A 15,287-nucleotide genomic window follows, 5' to 3' on the forward strand; every position below is an offset into this window, starting at 1 on the left:
TTGCCTTTTGGCCTGCCATGCCCTGCTATCGTGTCTCCATATAACCCCCAGACCCCGGGCTCCAGAGGACATGAACAGTAGAGCAGAAGAACAGCAGAATAGTGCGGCAGTGAGAAAAGAAGGAATGTCTGAATGTTGGGAGGAATTCAGCTGGCGGCGGTCGAAGAGGATGTATCAGCCGCTGGATGGCCAAATTCCAGGGAAAGATCATCTTCCCATTCCATTCGCCTTCCAGCTCCCCAACCATCCTGCTAAGAGCCACCTCCATCACTCAACAAAACCCCTGAATTCATCCTTCAAGTCCACGTGTGACCTGATTCTTCCTGGATGCCACACAAGGACTTGGGTACCGAGAGGATCACTGAGCTAACACTTAAGCTGTCTGTGGATGGCAAGGCTAAAAAGAGTGCACTGAAACGAGTGCCCACTTGGGCTTCAGGAGTTGCAGACACCCACCCCTAGACACTACCATGTGGCCGGAGCCCAAAAAGTGCTTACCAACTCCTGCACCTGCCAGTCTGTATGCTCCCCTTCCTCTAAGAGGTTTGAGGGTGTGGCAGCCAAACATACAAGCCACTCCCTGTCGCGTGTCCTGCAAGGGGAGTCAGGGAACTCTCCCCTTTCAATTCAAATGAAAAAAGCAAGTGAAAAAGGAAAGGATAGGGACGCTTTGGATCTATCTATCATAATTCAGATGAAAAAAGACAGTTGACTGACTGTAAATTCATTACAACAGATGAGTCAGCTGCTTTAAAGAAAACAATTTTTCACATTACAAATCAGAAAATCTTATGAAATATATTAACATTTATATTAAAATATAGTATTTAAATATATATCCTTTTTACCTTCATTATAAAAAAAATTATAATAAGCCAAAGGTAAGTTTTCAAAGATAATAATAAGCAAAAGGTAATTGTAATGGCTGCAATGGAGTCTGAAGAACTGGAATACTGTCTAATTCTGTGAATGACTAAAAGATAAAGGATCTAGAAATCAGATGACATCATGGAAAGCTTGTAAAGGAATTAGAGACATTTAGGACAGAGTTCTTCCTCCATCTCATTTTTGACTGTTTCTTCATACTGAACATATATTGCCTAGCATCATAATGATTTAAACCCTACCCAGCCTGTAAGATACAATTTCAGTTCCACCTTCTCCAAAGCCTTCTCTCATCCTCCCAGCTAGAAATACTTTTCCCCTATACTGAATTCTCATGGGTTCACATATACTTCTCATGAATCTTCTCGATTTCTGTTATATTACATTTTCATGTATGTTTTCTCTATAAGAAAAATTTATTGAGAACAAAATCAGTATTTTATTCAACTTCACTGATGTTACTTAGTACTGTATCTTGCGCACTGGAGACAAAAACGACAGGCCAGGCATAGTGGCTCACGCCTACAATCCCAGCAGGAGGCCAAGGTAGGTGGATCACTTGAGGCCAGGAGTTCAAGATCAGCTTGGCCAATATGGTGAAACCCAGTCTCTATTAAAAATACAAAAATTAGCTGAGCGTGGCGGCGCACACCTGTAATCCTGGCTACTTGGGAGGCTGAGGCAGGAGAACTGCATGAATCCAGGAGGCGGAGGTTGCAGTGAGCTGAGATCATACCAGTGCACTCCAGCCTGGACAACAGAGTGAGACTATGTCTCAAAAAAAAAGAAATAACATAGCTCAAAGGGTAAAAGAATGGTTCTGGGCTGAGTACAGTTGCTCATACCTCTAATCCCAGCACTTTGGGAAGCCAAGGTGGGCAGATCACCTGAGGTTAGGAGTTTGAAGACCAGCCTGACCAACATGAAGAAACCTCGTCTCTACTAAAAATACAAAATTAGTCAGGCATGGTGGCGCATGCCTGTAAACCTAGCTACTTGGGAGGCTGAGGCAGGAGAATTGCTTGACCTCGGGAGGCGCAGGTTGCAGTGAGCCAAGATAGTGCCATTGCACGCCAGCCTGGGCAATAAGAGCGAAACTCCATCTCAAAAAAAAAAAAGAATGGTTTTGCTCCCTTTTATAGCCATCTGTGTGACCTTCATCAAGTGACTAAACATCTCTGAGCCTCAACTCCCTTATTTATTAAAAAAAGACCCTCATTTATAAAAAAAAGAAAAATAATGTTTCATGAGGTTTTTATAAGGATTAAATGAGATTATCTATGTAAAATGTTTAAATCGAGTAAATACTTAATAAATGCTAGCCACTATCATCATATTCTAGTACAAATGATTATACCAAATTGTTTTATAATAAATTACTACTTTATAGTAAATTAATTTGTAATAAATTGTCAAATGAATGGAAAAGAGTTAAAATGTGACAGTGACTTCCAGAAGAGCTTTAATTTCTTAAAAGATGAGGAACTCCTAAGGGCAAAATTCAAAAGAATGTAGAGAACAGAGTTGTATAACCAGAGAACAGGTAACATCAGGAAGTACTGTGTTCTGTGTCAGTGCATGAACCCAGGCACAGGGCAGATAACCATCTGTCAGGAGTTCTGATAAAAGAGGTCTGTCCTTTGAGTTAAAAGCGAGCAAAACTTTAATATTTGTCCAATATTCCTTTTTCCCTCAATATTTCTTTACATCAAAATAATTGTTTCAGTTTTTCCTACCAAACCTTGTAAAACTTTAAACAACTTTTTTACTTTTCCAACTATCATCTAAAATAGAGTTGATAAGGTTGAATTTAGGAAAAAATCTTGTGCTAAAGCAGAACAACAGCCCATCAAAGATGGGCCTAATAATCATCCTAATCCCTGGAAGCTGTGAATTTGTTACCTTACACAGCAAAAGGGATTTTGCAAATTGAATGAAGTTCAGGATAGTTAAGTGTCCTTCAAAGAAAAGATGGGGACAGGAGAATTAGAGAAGGAAGTATGATGATGGAAGCAGGGTTGAGGGGAGGAGGGGGACAGGAAAGGGAGGGAGGTAAACAGATTTGACGATGCTATATTTGACTTTGAAGATGGAGGAAGGGGCCACAAGCCAAGGAGTGCAGGTGGTCTCCAGAAGCTGGAAAAGAGAAGGAAATGGACTTTCCATAGTACCTCCAGAAGAAATAAAGCACTTACAACACTCTAATTTTAGGACTCTGACCTCCCAAACTGTAAGATAATAAGTTTGTGTTTTGTTTTACCCAGCAATTCTACTCCTAGGTATATATCCCAAATAATTGAAAACTGGGACTCAAACAGATACTTGTACACCAAAGTTCGTTGCAACATTATTCATAATAGCCAAATGGTAAAAACAATCCAGCTGTCCATTAACAGATGAATGCATAAACAAAATGTAGTATATACACACAATGGAATATCACATAAAAAAATAAAATTTTGATATATGCTACAACATGGAATAACCTTGAAAACATAGAATAGAGTTTACCAAAGGTTGAGGACAGGGAGGAATGGGGAAATATCATCTTTCCCAAGGGAAGTATCCTTGTGCAAACAACTATGTTATAAAAAATATTACCACTTCCTTCTGTCTCCTTCTTTTTTGGTGATAGGATATTATTTTGATAAAATAATTCAATGTCCCATTTTCTTCATTCCTGAGTTTGGACTGCTGATCTAGGCTACAGAAAGGTTATACAGTTGAACCCCGAACAACGGAGTCATGGGTGTCAACCCCACAAACAGTTGAAAATCTGCATGTAACATCTGACTCCCACAAAACTCAAATACTAATAGCCTACTGTTGACCAGAAGCCTTGCTGATACCATAAACAGTTGACTAAAACATATTTGTATATGTAGTATATACTGTATTCTTACAGTAAAGTAAGCTAAAGAAAATCCTAAGTGAGATAAAATATATTTACTATTCATTAAGTGAAAGTGGATCATCACAAAGATCTTCATCCTTGTCTTCATGCTGAGTAGGCTGAGGAGGAGGAACAGGAGGGGTCTTGCGGACTCAGAAATGGCAGAAGACAAAAAGCTGGAAGGGGAGGCAGGAGAGGCAGGCACACTTGGTGTAACTTTATGGAAATACACTTCAATTTCTGACTTTTTTGCTTTTTCATTTGTCTAAAAATGTTTCTATATGCTACCAATCCTTCTTCCACCATGTGCTTTAGTTTCAGTGCCCATATCATAAAAGGGTCCATGCTGTAAAAGAAGGCAAAAAGCAGTCTTTAATAGGATATAGATAGGGCTGTCCTGATCATAAACCTGATTGTATCTGCACAAAACAGTACTGTTAGCCTATTCCTTCCTGCTTTAAATCTTGGTGCACTTTCATGTCTTTCCTTACTAATAAATGTCTTTTGTGGCATTTTTTTCCTCTCAGAATAGGGTACTTTTGTCTGCATTAAAAATCTGATCAGGCAGATATCCTTTCTCTTCAATGATTTTCCTTCTTTCATCTTTTTTTTTTTTTTTTTTTTTTGCGGGGCAGGGGGTGGGTAGAGATGGGGGTCCAGCTATGGTGCAATTGCAGGTGTGAGCCACCACAGACAGCCTTCATTGATTTTCTCCAAGGCATCCGAGAACTTGAGGTCTGCTGCCTCTTCTTTGGCAGAAGCTGCTTCTTCCATCATCCTGACATTTTTAAAGTCAAACATCTTTCTAAAATTATCAAACCATCCTTTGCTGGCATTAAATTCTCCAGCTTTAGATCCTTCACCTGCCTTTTAAGTTGTCATATAATGATTGTGCTTCCTCTCAAATCACATTAGAATCCAAAGGTATGTCTTTCTTATAGCAATCCTGCACCCACATAAAAGCTGCATTTTCTTTTTTCTTTTTTTTTAGACAAGGTCTCATTCTATCACCCAGGCTGGACTGCAGTGGTGTGATCTCAGCTCACTGTATCCTTGGCTGCCCAAGCTCAAGTGATTCTTCCACCTCTTCCCCCAACCAGCTGGGACTACAGGTGTGCACCACTACACCTGGCTTTTTTTTTTTTTTTTTTTTGAGACAAGAGTTTTGCTCTTGTTGCCCAGATTGGAGTGCAATGGCCCAGTCTCGGCTCACTGCAACCTCCACCTCCCAGGGTCAAACAATTCTCCTGCCTCAGCCTCCCAAGTAGCTGGGATTACAGCTACACCACGCCTGGCTAATTTTTTTTGTATTTTTAGTAGAGACGGGGTTTCACCATGTTGGTCAGGCTGGTCTCAAACTCCTGACCTCAGGTGATCTGTCCACCTCAGCCTCCCAAAGTGCTGGGATTACAGGCATGAGCCACAGCACCCAGCTTAATTTTTTATACTTTTAGTAGAGGCAGGGTTTCACCATATTGCCCATGCTGGTCTCGAACTCCTGGGCTCAAGCAATTTGCCCGCCTCGACCTCCCAAACTGCTGGGATTACAGGCGTGAGCTACTGCACCAGGTCTGTATTTTCAATGAAATAAAAAAGTATTTAGCAAAAAGTTCAAGCTTTTCATGTCTGCTGGTGTAGCTGCAGTGAAGGCTTCAGGAATTTCCTTTTCTTTTTTTCTTTTTTTTTCTTTTTTTTAAATAATGGGCCTTACACTTTATTTATTTACCTTGAAATGGAGGGCAACTGCAATTGCAGACCTCAATCTGTAGTACTCATCAAGTCATTCAAATTTTTCCTGTACCGTCATGACTTGCCTCTGCTTTGGGGAGGACTTCCAGCACCACCAGTGGCACTTTGTATAAGTCTTATGGCATTATTTAAGGTTTAGGTTATTGCACTAAACAGGATGCAAAATACTCAAGAACATAGAGAGATCACTTTTTACTACAATACCCAATTTACTGGATGAACTGTTCACTGTGACGTGATTAGGGTCACATGGCATTTTAAATGGATACTCACAATACTTGAGATCATTGCAATAGCAACAAGAGGTGGCTACAAAATTATTACAGTAGTATAGTAGGTAATGCAGTTAATTTTATCCAATTATGATTTAATACTGCATTGTTTACATTTGTTTCTATTTATCTAGACTGTGAATGGTGCCATGTATGTGATCTTCCAGTGTTTGTATGCATAAGTTCTGATACATTTTAAGTTTTTATAATTTTAATAGATTTGTGGTATTTCACAGTAATAAATGATAAAACAGCATATTATCTACATATATTTAATGTATTAATTACATGCCTTTTATTTTTTTCAATATTTCTAAATATTTCACAATTCATTTGTAAGTTTTTCCAAATTGTTGCAAATCTCAAAAAAATTCCAACATATTTAATGAAAAATATTTGCATATAAGTCGAGCCATGCAGCTCAAATCCATGTTATTCAAGGATCAGCTGTATAACTATGTTGGCTAAATAAGCTAATACATTTATTTTCTTTGAGCCTGACCCTCAACAGGCTTATCAATCCTTTTTATAAATCCACTTAACCTTATAAGAGTACTTTAACAATTATGACATAAAGTATATATAATAAAGTGGCTAGCCACACACCTACAGTAAGAATTCAAAAAACAGCAGCTGCTGCCATTATTATTACTATTATCCCTGCCTTCCTCTCAGATGACCGCCTCAACTACTTTAATGAGAAAAATAAAGCAATCTGATGTGAATTATTGCTGTTTTGCTTCTCCCTTCCACTTCAATTTTCTCCGTTATTGTATAACATTTGCTGCTTCTTCCCAATTTTAGAGACACGGGGTAGTCTCTTTTCATGTTCAGAGTCAACCCTTCATTCTGCACTTCTGATCCTAGACCTCCAGCCCTACCTTGGTTCAATTAATTGTATTTCTTTCTCCACTCTCTTGCTCCCTGATGGGTCCTTCCACCTGACCTATAAACACACTCAAATTTCCTCAAAGAAACTCCTAATTAACACCACTATGGCACTTTTCTGTACCTCCTCTTGAATTATTTACCATAACCTATCCAGAATCAGTTATTTATCTTTCTTATCTCTTAATGAATTGTTAACTCCTTAAAGAGTGAGGGTTATTTCATCTATTTGCATTGCACATCCTAATAACACTGATTATAGTACTTTATACATAGAACAGACACTTACTGAATACATTTTTTAAAAACCTAAACTATAGATTTTCTGCAAACATATTTGACAAAAAGTGCATCATTTGATTTTGCTTCTCAAATAAATCACTGACAAAAGAAAGGCACAGAATTAACGTATCAACACAATCTTAAAATAATTTTATAATATCATTCTCCTTAAAGTCTCACAAATCAAAATTATTACAACTGTAAACATTTCAGAAAAAAATGATCTACACAAACGTATTCTGAATGCAGAAATTGTGAGGCTTCAGTTTTATTATAATGCTAAGGGTTCTTTCCCTTAAACATTTTACTTGCTTTCATAAACTACCAAGAAAAGAATAGTTAACTAACAATTCAAGAGTCTGAAGATTCATTTGTTATATGCTTAAATAAAAATCAATTTGTAAGCATGTAATTATCTAAATAAACTGTAATTTTATATCTAATATATCAAACATGGTAAGTAAATATGCAAAGTCTATGATAGGAACCAGTCTGCCACACATTTTATATTAAAACAAGGCGAGAAATTCACAAGACTGTTACCACAAGTGCTCCAGTCAGAACTTACCTTATACAGGTCTGGACATATATGTGTTACTTAAATTTTCAGTTTTGTTTTATTGCACTTCATGGAGAAACTTACATGTGGGCTGCAAATCCTAAACCTGCCTTTATTTCCTGGCTGGCTTTGTGCCTCAATTTCCTATAATTTGAAATAATGGTATCTAACTTGTCAAAATAATTTAACTTGAAATCAGGTAACGCACACAGAGTTCAAGACCAGCCTGGCCAACATGGTGAAACCCCGTCTCTACTAAACTACAAAAAATTAGCTGGGCATGGTGGCTGGTGCCTGCAATTCCAGCTACTCGGGAGGCTGAGGCAGGAGAATCACTTGAACCTGGGAGGCAGACGTTGCGGTGAGCTGAGACCGCACCATTGCACTCCAGCCTGGGCAACAAGAGCAAAACTCCATCTCAAAAAAAAAAAAAAAAGGTGTTGTAGTTGCTCAATAAATGGTAACTGCTGAAACTGCTATTACAGGAGTAGCATAAAAGTAGATACACGGATGTCCATGTAGTCTGATGTAATTAGTATTTTCAGTGTTTTCCAATCATTCTGCTTCTCTTCCCTTGGGGGAAAAAAAATATGTTTCTTCTTTGAAGCTATTCTTTAGGCACAAGTGTCCTGCCCACCACCCCGCCCCCTAGTCTCTCACGGGGATCTGCTACCCTATTTCTCTCTGCAAACATTTCCCACACCTAAGCTAGCTGGCTGAAGCACTGGCACTGGCATAGGAACCAGTGCTAAACAAGAAAGAAAGATGGAGTCCAAACAGGGGACAGAGAAATAACAAAAAGGAGACTGTGGCTGACCATTCAGACAGAATACAATGCTGCCTTTTCCCTTCTCAAGAGATACTACAGAAGTCTTACTTGGCTAGCCTCAGTAAGAGTACTATGAAGTATGTTAAATACAACAGGGGTGAACATGGAAGTCCCACAGCTCAGTTTCACATAAAGAGGTAGGTACAGTTGAGAGATTAACATAAGCATCTCCAGGTATGGGACAGTTTACAGCAAAAGACATGTAGGTAGGAAAACTGCTACATTAGTCCAACTCAGCCATTTACCACAAATTAAGAGTGCCTCTCATTCTTACCATTGCCCATAGTCAAGCATTTTGAAAATGATAAGTCAAAAGGGATCCCTCTCTGCAAGTGAAAAACCTAGTTTTTAGAAGCAAGTACTTTCTGTGAATCCTTGCCCATAACTGTCTTCTTATTTGGTTTAATATTTTGATTTATGGCTTTACCAGAAAGCGGGGAAGTCCCTGTATCATCTCTGGCAGATGATAAAGATACATAGTCTTACACCCTCTAAGCAATATACTGGCTCAAGAGTATGAGCCGTGGAGACAAACCATCTTTTACGGATTTACCTTTCTCTCACAGGGCCTCAGTATTCTCATTTATATGATAATTTTCTCTTGACAAAAGGTTTAATGAAGTATAATTTTTTTTAATTACCAAATAAAAGAATGTATTAGAAATGGGTGTTTATAACTACTTACTGACACTATCATAACTTTTAATATAATTTATATCAAAGGTAGGGCAGATAAAATTTACTCTTTTGATTAACATCTGTAAGAAAAATAACATTTTACTGAATGGTTACTGTGTAGCTGGCATTTTGCTTAACATGCCACATATATTATCTCCTTTAATACTCACAATGACCTGAAATATATTATCCTCATTTTGTAATTGAATAAATTAAGTCTCAAAAAGATTGGGGAAATTGGCTAAAGTCACATAGGTAGTAAGTGGTAAACCCATATTTCATACCCAAAACTATCTGAGCCAAAGGACAATTTTCCTAACTTCTGCACAGTTTGTCTGATAGACAGAAGCAAAACAACAAAGCTGCCTGCAGAAGGAAGTTAGGTAATCTTAAACACACATAATCCCTCCCAGTTCCTAAAGGACTGAATCATATTTGACAACTCAATACTCAAATTGGTCTGTGTTTGCCAAATACGAGTCCTAGTTACGTGGAAAATTTCTTCTTTGTGCTCTACTAGAGTTAATTAAAAGGTAGATCAGAAAACTCTTACCTGTGTTGCCATCTCCACTCTCCATAGATGGTTTACTGGTTTCTGACGGATTGTTCATTCTTGAGTCTGCAATAAATCAGAGGTGAATGAGGTTTTTAAAAAACTGGGGATGGAGATGGGATTGAGGAGGCAAAACTGTGGCAGAAAAAAGGGTTAACTAATGTTATAGTCATATAGTTTAAGAAGACCCAGTGTATACATGTCTGGCTAAAATACTAGAAAGTGTAATAAAAGGTTATCTGGAAAAAATTCAAAATTCCCCAGACCCTGAAGGGATTCACAAATAAACTCTTTTTAAAGAATTTTAAGATTCTTCAAAGAAAGACAGCAGAACTGTAACCTGAAAAAAATTAGAAAGTCTGATATGTAAAAGGAATAAATGCTTTGTAACATGAAGTAAAACTGGAAAGGGGGGAAGCACCTCACAAAATATAATGTTATTCCCAAATAAAGTATCTTTTTCTATATGCAATGATATTCATTCATTATAACTAAAACAACCCACTGGTAATCTTGATAATAGATGGGACAGTAACTCAACCTATGAACTAAAAGAAAACACGTCTAAGATAAATTATCTCCAAATTTACTCCCCTCCCCAACCAAACTAAACAAGTCAAAGTGAGAACATATTAAATTCATACCTCAACTATAAACCTGCACAAGAAGTTGTACCATAAGGCGTAACAGATATACCTAATAATTTCAAAACTGCAACACAACCACACCCACTTAAAGTAATACTACCTCAATATCCTAAATGAAACTGCTAATTTGAGTTTATCATTTCTGGGTTATCTATTTAATGAAGGTTTATTTCCACAGTAAAAAGTTTTCATCAAGCAATATTAGGTATTCCAGAAAATACATTAAGAGAAGAGACAAGAACTCTGCTTTCCTTCTAACTCTTTGAAAGGGTAAGAAACGGAATATACATAAATGTATCTCTTATTCTACTACTGTAAACTCAAACTTAGAATATTTATAATCCAACAAGTTTACTGTTAAATAAGTTCTGCCTTTCCCCCCATTAACTTATTTAGTGGTTAAATAAGTTAAGACTCATTTAACTTTAGTTATTAACAGAGAACAAATGTTTAAACTATATTGTGTTTTTGTCCAAAGAGCCCATTTTGTCATCTGCTTAAACATCTAACTAGGAAATCAAAATGATCACTAGATAGAATTCTCAACCATGTTCTTCACAGTGGAATTATCCCCATGCACAATAGATGAGGAAAAAAAATCAGGAGTCTTTCTTTTATAAGTTTCATTTCCAACAAGAAGATGTGTAATAGCTTTTCTAATACAGTAAGTTTCTGCAACTGATGCTTGTCTTATGGGCTAAGGCAGTTCTGTCATAACTTTGGTTTGGTCTTCTGATGTTCAAAGGGTTAAAATTCATATGTTTGTGGTCATAAATGAGGGCAGTTCTACAACTTCCTTCTCCATACTGTCCAGAGAAATTTAAATATCATCTGAAAGCATACTAAGGTTTGAAAGGAACAGGTGTACAACTTAGTGAAAAATCAGCTTTCTGAATGACAACCAAAATCTCATGAAAGTCAACAGAGATCACAATAAATGTAACAGAATATACCATTAGCATCCATACTGCTCAATGCTTCCTTTAAATGAATTTTAAAGGAAAGTGGAAAAAATGATCAATCAGTTAACATTCATAAAAGGAGTTAACAGTTTTCTCACATATGTAGGTACTGCAGAAATAAAGAAGCATAATTCTTAACAAGTCATAAGCCTGACCTTGTATAATTCATATTCTGATTTTCCCATCTATAAATTAAAGATTATGTCACAGATAATAAAGATTATGTGTTTTAAATGAATCTTCTCAGATTCTTCTACTGAACTGTCAAGAGCTTCAAAAGCATTTAACAAAATTATCTCACATACACACAAAAATAAAACATTACTTCACATACACACAAAAGTAGAATTGCACAACAATGGGAAGACTGTTTAAATAATATTTACTATTAACTGAAAGTAAGAGATGCAATTTCTAATTCTAAAATGAAATGTTAAAAATATTTCAAAAAGGTATTTTTCTTTCCTTTTTTTGAATTCCCAACTAAGTAAATGTCAAAGAGTAAATACAAGACTGAATTCCTGACATAAATTTGTTGTTTCTGTCACTCAAACTTTACATAGTGGCTTTTACTGTGCTGGGCAGATACTGCTACCCTGGGTTTAGGTCATGCCTTCTGCACAAGAATTCAAACATTTTCAGAAGTATCATTTTACTTTATCTTTGGCAACTACGAAGGTGACAGGAGCAGCTTCAATTTTCAAGTGCGGAAAATGACAATATAGGAAAAAAGTCATTTGCAAAAGTTTTAAATGTAAGATATCCACGTCCTGGAGTTCATATCATTTTAACTTTCCAGGTGACTAGAGTAACTAAAAAAAGTCTCAATAATTCTGCATATAAACAGACAGAACTCCACACAAAATACGACCGCCATTAGCCACCATATATCTAAAAATCAAAGTGCCTTGATTTATTTGAAATCTCCATCACCAACGATGGTTTTAATAAATTGAAGCTGGACATCCTTCCACTCCAAAAGCCTTGCTGTTCTATACAGAAAACTCTAAAAAGGTTTTCCAACATTTAAAATTGCAGTTATCTAGAGTATATAGTTTATTTCAACAAAATTAAAAAGAGAACGAATCCTAGCAAAAATCTGAGAACAGTTAATAGTTTCTAAAATCTGGAAATCAATCAAAAGAACTAATTTAAAGAGGGTATAAATTACCCTCTTTATTAACATTTATGAAAACTATTCTGCACTGTGACTCAACCTTATTTTTCACTGAGCATTTTGGTTTTTGTACAAGATGTTCTCATTAGGTATGGAAAACATTTTTATTAATATGTTAATATTAATATCTATGTACAGTCATGCCTTGTTTCAGATTTAAGATGTTTTTATAACTACGTGAAATGTTCTCAATAGGAATTTCCAAAAAGCAAAAATATTCATTCAAGCTGAACTCTAAATTCACTGTATTTACTAACAATACCCTCTGAACCAGAAGAGCCAGTCACAAGGAGGGACCTACTGCAAATTCAAGTAAGCTTGTGCTTTGCAAATGCTTTCCTCCTTCCCTGCTCAGTCCAACTCTCCCCCTCCCCCCACATAGGCTGCATATGCGATTAAGCATTTATGCATAGTCAACCCGACACACGCTATTTCCATATTAAAGCTTCTAAGAAAAGAACTGTGCTGGTACCCACCTAGAATATAGTCACTGCAGTCCAGCATTGCTGTGAATTCTTCTAGAGGAGCAGAGAGTCCAAACAAGGAAGAAACAGGTAGCAGTTTGGGGTGGGGAAAGAAGGTACTACTATTTCTAACAAATCTACACTATGTTCTTAAGAAAAAAGGGGGGTTGGGCAGGGTGGAAAGTGGATTAAGGGGAAAAGCAAAATACAACTTCTGTTACACCATAGCAATCTTCAACTGAATAAGGAAACTTCAGTTGCTCAGAGGAGTTTTAGTCTCTCCTACCAGCTACGACTGACATTGTCAAGGCAACTGAAGCATGAAAAAGTTCCTCTTTTTGTAATAAAATAGAAACAAAGATTGCAGCTGGCAGTTTCCATAATGAAGCTTAATCAGTATGCGCGTGATTAGGGCCTTATGCAAATCTCTCCTCGTTAGCACAGCAGCCAGCACTTTGAAGTCCATGAACAATTCATTTACAGAATATACTGAAAGCACTCCCTGCATAATTTAAATCATTGCATAAATATTTATCAGGTTATTTGCATATTAATTGGCAGTGCATGAAGGGAAAAATTATCTCCTGAGTGCCAGCATAATAATTAGGAGGATAAAATGAGGCTTCTTCCAATGGCCTGGCTTGTTGGACCTAACTGGAGATAGTACCAGGGGAGAAGGGAGATACAGGAGACAGAGTTCTGTTAAAATGCCACTGAAATGACACGTACAAATTAGAAACAACTCTACAGACTTAAGCACCTTTAATCTTATTCCTGCTGGCAACAATGACTTCAGTAATAAGAGGATTTGCAAAAAGCTTTCTACACAATCCAAATAATCCCAAGGAAACAATTAGCAAGGTAGAAGCAGAACACAAGGCTGTCAAGATGGTGCTAGTCTACTGATAGGGAATTTTCCAATTCTTAACACACTTCCGTCAAGAGAAAGTCCCACTTTAAGACACCGCAACAGTAAACCCAGAAGCAGTGCAAGGTGTGTATCTTAAAGAGTATAGAAATTCATTATCTACAAATCTTTTTATACTACCAAATTAGCAGAATAGATTAGCTGAATGCTACATATTATGCAGTATCCTTCCCCCATGAAATAAATCTCAAGTAGAAAGAAGACAGTTTGTTACTTAGAATCTCTATTGTCAAAGGGTGGGCCATGTTAATTGTGGAATTACTTGGTATTCTGAGATAAATTTCACTTAATAAACACACACACATATATAATCCTTACTAAACTATATGTTTGTACATTTGTACCGGGTACAAATGTACAAGGTAAGTCATCAACCCAACATTTTTCAGGTATTACAATGACAACAGTCTAATCATCACAGACAATTCAGGAGAAGATTTACAAAACCTCCATGGAGTAATAAGCATTATTACCCCTTTCTTTCCTTAAATATTATTAAAGTAAGAAAACTGAGGCACAGAGAACTAAAACACTTTATTCAATGTCACACCAGTAATTCGGAGTCAGGATTTAAAACTAGAATTTTCTGACATCAGAATCTATGCTCTCGGCTATTCGTATGCATTATGGATGAGTTACACATGTAGGGAATTGCTGGGAGGTGGTAAAGCAGCAGACTGAATGGTATGTTTTCAGTGTAGTGAAGAAACCAGTAAATGGCGGCAAAGACATTGTGTTTACAAGTCAGGTGTGTACAGATACACAGAAGAGTGCACTAGATTTGAGGAGAGTTCTCAAAGATGTCATCCCATTAATAACTGCTTTTATTTAGAACTAGTCTTCAAGAATATCAAATGTCTGATTTTAAAAATACGTATGCACCTTTTCCCAACATTAAGGTTGAAATTAAACTCAACATGCATATGAGGAAATGAAAGACAGATTTTAATAAGGAGCCTTTAAAATGATTCCCATGCAAGTCAGTAGAGGACCAAAAACCTTCAACTTTTGGATCAGCACTCTGCATTACCAGTTTTACTGTTTTACAGAATCACAAAATGCTTAAGAGGAGAGACTTTGGGGGAGAAACTTAACACGGCCATTTAGTACCTGTAATACCTGTTTAAGTTCCTTCCCTCCTCCAGCCTTAATTTTCTCATCTATAAAATGATGATATCCCTTTCATGAGGTTATTGTGAGATAAATTTTTCATGCTTCTCAGACAAGAGCGTGGACTGGAGGAATGTGATGCAGTTGTGCCAGCGCAGACATCAAATCATTGGATAAACATGGTACATCTTTTGAAAGCATCAATCTTATTTAATATTTCGCAGCACTTTGTATTAAAATAAGAATACATTATAGAAGAGAACACAAATTTCAAATGAGCTTTTAAGGTAGAATATGTTGGATTATACAAATTCTCCTTGGTGAGAAAAGATGAGAAGCAGTGGTGAATGTGACTAGATTACAGTAGATCAATAAATGTTTACTTCCCTCCTGTTCTGCCTTTACAAAATT

The 15,287-nt window shown here is 36.8% G+C and overlaps 1 protein-coding gene across 4 annotated transcripts in view; it reads right to left on the minus strand.

The window, feature by feature from the left end:
• The window catches only part of POU2F1 (POU class 2 homeobox 1), a 201,115-nt gene that overhangs the window by 84,079 nt on the left and 101,749 nt on the right, over positions 1-15,287 (minus strand). For 3 of the 4 annotated variants that reach the window (XM_007989659.3, XM_007989662.3, XM_073011818.1), the window contains exon 2: positions 9,589-9,654. In XM_007989659.3, coding sequence (XP_007987850.1) covers positions 9,589-9,654 — 66 coding nt within the window. Of the gene's footprint in view, positions 1-9,588; positions 9,655-12,850; positions 14,067-15,287 lie in introns of those variants that run through there. The other variant, XM_007989660.3, reaches the window with a different exon arrangement.

The sequence above is a fragment of the Chlorocebus sabaeus genome, chromosome 25 (assembly GCF_047675955.1).
Source record: "Chlorocebus sabaeus isolate Y175 chromosome 25, mChlSab1.0.hap1, whole genome shotgun sequence".
Taxonomy (NCBI): domain Eukaryota; kingdom Metazoa; phylum Chordata; class Mammalia; order Primates; family Cercopithecidae; genus Chlorocebus; species Chlorocebus sabaeus.